Raw genomic sequence first — 5667 nt, 5'->3', positions numbered from 1 at the left:
CCAGCGTAGTGTTTCAGCGGCGCCATTAATTAAGTCTCCGCTGAGCATGTTTTCTTTGGTGACTTCCCATTTTCTTGCTCAATTAGTCACGCCTAAAACGTGCCAGGTCACGATTTTTAATCATTTTTACTTTATGCGTATTTATACAAATGTCAAAAAATGTTTCTTCATTCACAGGCATCAAGACTGTATCCATTTGTAGTTCTGTATGTTTTGTATTGTAAAATCACAGTCAATTCCATTGTCTCTCGCGGGCGGTGTCAATCAATAAAGTAGCAGTAACTTTTACCTGCTCGTTTCTTTGACACCTTACAAGTTCAGCAAGAACAGCATAGCACCCAGAATGAGCTAATTTATGATGAATATCAAGTATAATTAACTTAGTTAAATGGCTGTCTCTAGATAATAGAATAGGAAATTTTTTCTCATTCTTAAATTTGCTCTTCACTCTCAAAATGCCATTGTTATCAACAAACACATTCAACTGAGAAACTATACCTGGTATATCCTTTACTGCAGAAAAACCTTTGGAAAAATGTTCTAAAACATCAGCAAAGTGATTTTGTTGATCATTCAAAATCAAACGGACAAGAGCTAAAGAGAAAAAATTCTTTTCTTGTACATCAACTTGCCTTCTCACTTTAGCTTTCCATTTGTGTATGCATATTATACACCGACGGTACAGCAAAACAAGTCTTCGGAAGTCTGAAAAATCAGAAATATTCACCAAGCATTCTCTCTTAACTAAAGGAACATTAGAGATATTCATGTAATTTCCTGAAAGATAATCCTCTTTAGGAATAGTGAACTGCATGTCAGGTGTCCGAATATTAGTCAGGTCCGGGCCTGAAAGAAAACAAGATTTCATCAACAATTTATATGACGTGCACCTGGTTACCATATCTGCAGGATTCTCCTTGCCATTAATAAACCCAAATTGAACAGGATATGTTTCACAAAGTTTTTGTATGCTGTAAATTCTGTTCATTACAAAAGTAGAACATTGGTTCATTTTCTTAAGTTGAAGAGAAGAACTTATTAACCATTGCAGGGCACAAGAAGAATCTGAAAATAGACAAATCTTTGTCACCTTTATAGGTTTTATGCAACTGGGACCAGCAAGATCCAAATAAAGATCAATAGATTGTTCAACTCCTAGATTAATGGCGTGGATCTCTAAAGATGGTATGGATTTACCTTTCAATTGGGTATTAACCAACCGATTTTTAGCATTCACAAAGGTAAGTTTGCCAGACTCAACATTCAGTAGATAAATGACACACCCATATATGTCACAACTGGCATCAGTAAAAACAATTATATGATACTCACCATCCCTTCGACCCACAAAACGAGTTACTTTAAGAGGGGGCGATGAATTACACTGCCTACAGATATTCCTCCAGTCTTTGAGCTGTTGACTGTTAAGAGTCTGATCCCAATTCAAACCCTTTTGACACTGCAAATTATGCATATAAAGCCTACATCGGTTAAATAAAGGCAAGTTGAAACCAAATATATCAAACTGGGAGGCAATGGACCTAAGAATTAATCTTTTAGTGTTAGCTCCTGGGTCAAGGTTAATTGGCCTAGTGAAAATATCATCCGAAAGTCTATTCCATTCAAGCCCAAACAATTTATTGACTTCAGGAGTAAGAACTGACTGATCTATGTCAGACTGCAGATCAATATCATTGGTTACCAGCTGCTGAGTTTCAAATTTAAAGGGTCTGAATATGTCATCTAACTGCTTGTAGGCCCACCTCAGGTCATCAGAGCTGCTCATGGTAATAGCACCATTATCCATATATATTAAGGCATAAATAAGTTTCTTCAGTTCATCAATTCTTGAATCATTACTGGAAGTTAAAATTAACATATAATACAATGAAGCCATCAAAAGAAATGGGCTACACCGAAGTCCAAATGAAAGCCTGACATTTTTATAAGCAACGGGGGTGTAATCACCTGCGCTGACATTCCGAAACCAAAAGAACAATAGTCTAGACTGATCAATTTCACTTAAAGCCAACATATTGAAAGCTTTTTTCAAATCAAAAATTAAAATTTTTTCATCAAACCTAATATTAAGAAATGCAGATGAAAGCTTTTGATTTAGGTTAGGCCCAGCATACATACATTGATTATGTGACAGTGACAGTTTCTTAAAGGATTCCTGCAAATTAGAAAGAAATACTATGCGACACTTCGTAGTTTCCCTTTCTGGCTTAAAAACTGGCATATGAGGTAAGAATGAGTAGTTAGGGTATTCAGCCTTAAATACTTCCAAGTCAAAAATTGGTTCAATAATTCCCGTATTTAATTGCTCCTTTATGCAGTTATCCACCAACTGCAAGGAACCTTTCTTACGAAGTAATTTTTTCAAATTTGATTGAAGAATAGCCTTGGAAAGCGACTCATTTCTCGAAAGAAGGTGTGATACCTTCCCATTCCATAACAAGGGAACAACTATACGTCCATCACTTCTCGTGTGCAAATTTCTCAAAGTGTAGTCCACGAGAGAATTATTGAGCTGATTAGATTCATCACTGTAAACTTTCTGATCATAGTTCAAATAAAATTGGCTCTCCATATTCAGGATTTGATCAGTTGCTTCTTGCAGTTTCCTATCAATAATAGTTCCTTTATCTGAAAGTACAGTGAAAGAACAATTTGTCGTCATGTCATTGAGCTCGTTAAATTCATCATTCATAGATATACTAGTAGCTAGAAAATAAGAATGGCAAGGGATATTATAATATGTACCTTTTTCAGCATTAGAATTTTCGCCCCTTAGTGGTTTCGAGGCTAAACTATCATTACCATTAAGTGAAGTAAGATTAATTAGGAACCTATCAAGATTCCCCATAAGCATTATTCCTAAAGTAGTCTCAATATACACAGACGAATTAGGACTCCCTATCACTATATCTCTTCCCAAAAGACAATGTGAAAAATCTACTCCTAACAAAAGCTGAACGTCATCAATGCCCTGAGAATTGGCTGATAAAAGCTTGTCAGCAAATACAAAATTTTTACTCTGCATTATACTAACTACCTGACCAAGACAAGGTAAACTTAATTGCAGGTTTATAGAGGGTACAACTAGAGCAGAAATAGCAAAGATTTCATTCCCCAGCTTTATAGGAACTTCAACAAGACTAGTAGAATATTCCTTTTGACCATTAAACCCTTTCACAGTAAGTTTTACATTGGTAGTCAAAGACTTTAAATTATAAGAGGAAGCTAACTTGCTAGATATAAAAGTATTTTGTGATCCTGAATCCTTAAGACCCCTGTAAAGCCTATTTTGACCATTTATACAAAATGTGAAAGTAGGGAGAACTGTACCTGTGGTAACATTTGGCAATACTGCTATCCCACTGCTTGCTTCCTTGGAAGACTCTTTTTTACTATTACAACTGTCAGGACTAAGTTTCCAACAAAGATACTCCATGTGATACTGCGAACAATGTGAACAGGGTCTTCGAAATCTGAACTTACATGCTTCAGTGAAATGATTAAAATTACCACATTTTACACAACCTTTATGCAAATTTAATAAATAAATTTTAGCAGAAGGGGTGGCATACTTAGTACACTTGTAATTTAAATGATCACTGTCAGAAATACCGGCCTTAGAACAAAAATTACAAGCTTTGGCGGGAACAGTCTTAGTTTTAAGAGCCATGGTACTAGTCTTTTCCTGTAATGGCTTTGAATGAGCTACAACTTTATCCCTGACAGACAATTTACCTTTCGTCTGACCCTGTTCATACCTTTCACATGCTGTAAAGAAATTATCTACGATTTGCTTAAGTGATGGATGAGTCACATTAGTGATATGAACCAGATGAGACTTAAATCTATCATTCAGTGCAGACCAAACAAAATATCTAACAACCTCATCAACATCAATATGCAAATATTTGAAATTTTTTCAAATTTTGACTATATTTCTAAGTTCTGATAAGAAGACAAATACTTTTATATCTAGCCTCTCCTTCTTTGAGATTTAGACAAGTCAATTTCTTAATTACAGCAGACTTTCGTAATTCAGTTGAGGCAAATGCCTGAGTCAGTAAGTCTTTGGCATCGTTGTAACTTTGTTTGTCGGCCTCCAATGAACCAAGTAAACATTTAGCCCTACCTTCTACTTGTTGCTTCAAAAGTAAGAGCAAGTCCCTGTCTGGATAATTAAAACTCTGGGTCGTGGTTTCAAATTCTCTAATGAATCTCAAAAAATCCTCACCTTCCTTACTTTGGAATTTTGGCAGAGGGGCAGTGGGTTGCCTCAAAAGACTCCTAGCAATATCAGTAGTTAATGAAAGTGGAGGGCTTCCAGCATTTACACTTACATCCAACAAAGGCAAAATACCTGAAATTTTATCATGGTAAGACTGACACGCTGAAAGCTCAGCTTCCAAATCCTCTTCTCTAAATTCCCCTGAAAATTTTTGAGTCTGTATTTTAGAATCCAAGTCACTTAATCGCTTCCTATAATCCAGGAGAATACCTCGCTCAGATACTTTAGCAGTATTATCTAATGAAGGGTACTGCGAGGAACGGTTGGCACAATCTGTAACCTTTTTCCTAACAATCTTACGCTGACCAATTAGCACTACCAATTCAGCCATTATGACTACAAATAAACAAACAAGCACCAATATATAAAAAGTATAATCAATACAATACACAACGAAAATTTTCTAAACAAAATAGTGAACACCACTTAATACAAATAACGTTATTACGAAGCAAAAACCTCAAAGTAACGCGAGAAATGGGAGCACTCAAATACGTACTAAATTATTCGCAAAGGGATAAACAAACTATGAACCGCATAAATAGTCCACAAAGAACTTTAAATCAATTGCCAAGTAAACGATAAACTCACTTACGAATTCGTAAAAATAGTACACTGAACTCTTCTTAAACAGTAAAAAATGAATTAAAGAATTAAGCAAATTAAAGCCCCCCCCAGGTAGAAACCTCCAACACACCGCAATTCACGTCTTGTATCACGTACCTAACCTATAATGCTTTGTCCTATCACGGTCGCCATGCGCTGAATTTTAATTTACAAACACTGGGATTTCTATAAGGATAATTAAAATGTAAAAAAATTAAGTAATTTATTGTATTTGCTAAGTATCCTAATTCATCCAGGTGCTGATGCGGCAGCTAATACACAAGTTTGACCATCGTGAAGTAAGGGGAACCGCAGTAATTCAGCCTCTTCCAAATACCTTAAAATATTACCAAATGCCTAATTATATACTACACAACGATCGTATAAATATATATTTAAATCCAATTATTATGTGAAGCACGTTTAACACTTGGCATGTTGCATACCTTGGAAAACTTAAGTAAAATAAATATATATCCACAGTCCAAACTGGAGTCCACGTAGTACAATTTATGATATCCCTGAAAGGGTACGAAAACTCGTTACAAATTTGAAAGGTATGAAAAAATAAAACTTAATAAAGAAAGTAAGCGATGATAATTGGAAGGCAATTTTATATGGGATGGCATTATCCCTCTAAATGATTTCGGATTGACATAAAAAACTCCCCCTGAGTTTTACAGACCCACCGATATCATCCTGGGAAGAAGGTGAAGTACGTGTAGAGATAGACTGCGATGAAGGAAAGCTTCTTC

The 5667-nt window shown here is 35.5% G+C and overlaps 1 protein-coding gene across 1 annotated transcript; it reads right to left on the bottom strand.

Annotated features, from left to right (window-relative positions):
- Positions 1-232: 232 nt before the first annotated feature.
- On the bottom strand, positions 233-3457 carry LOC136827095 (uncharacterized). Its single transcript, XM_067084851.1, has one exon. The coding sequence runs from the start codon at positions 3455-3457 to the stop codon at positions 233-235; it is 3225 nt and encodes a 1074-aa protein (XP_066940952.1).
- Positions 3458-5667: the final 2210 nt, after the last annotated feature.

Source organism: Macrobrachium rosenbergii, chromosome 41 (genome assembly GCF_040412425.1).
Source record: "Macrobrachium rosenbergii isolate ZJJX-2024 chromosome 41, ASM4041242v1, whole genome shotgun sequence".
In the NCBI taxonomy this organism is placed as follows: Eukaryota; Metazoa; Arthropoda; class Malacostraca; order Decapoda; family Palaemonidae; genus Macrobrachium; species Macrobrachium rosenbergii.
This window is presented reverse-complemented; position numbering and strand designations above follow the sequence as displayed.

Bases quoted from the DNA above. Each gene is read 5' to 3' on its own strand.
- LOC136827095 (XM_067084851.1), bottom strand. From the start codon at position 3,457: ATGGAGTATCTTTGTTGGAAACTTAGTCCTGACAGTTGTAATAGTAAA.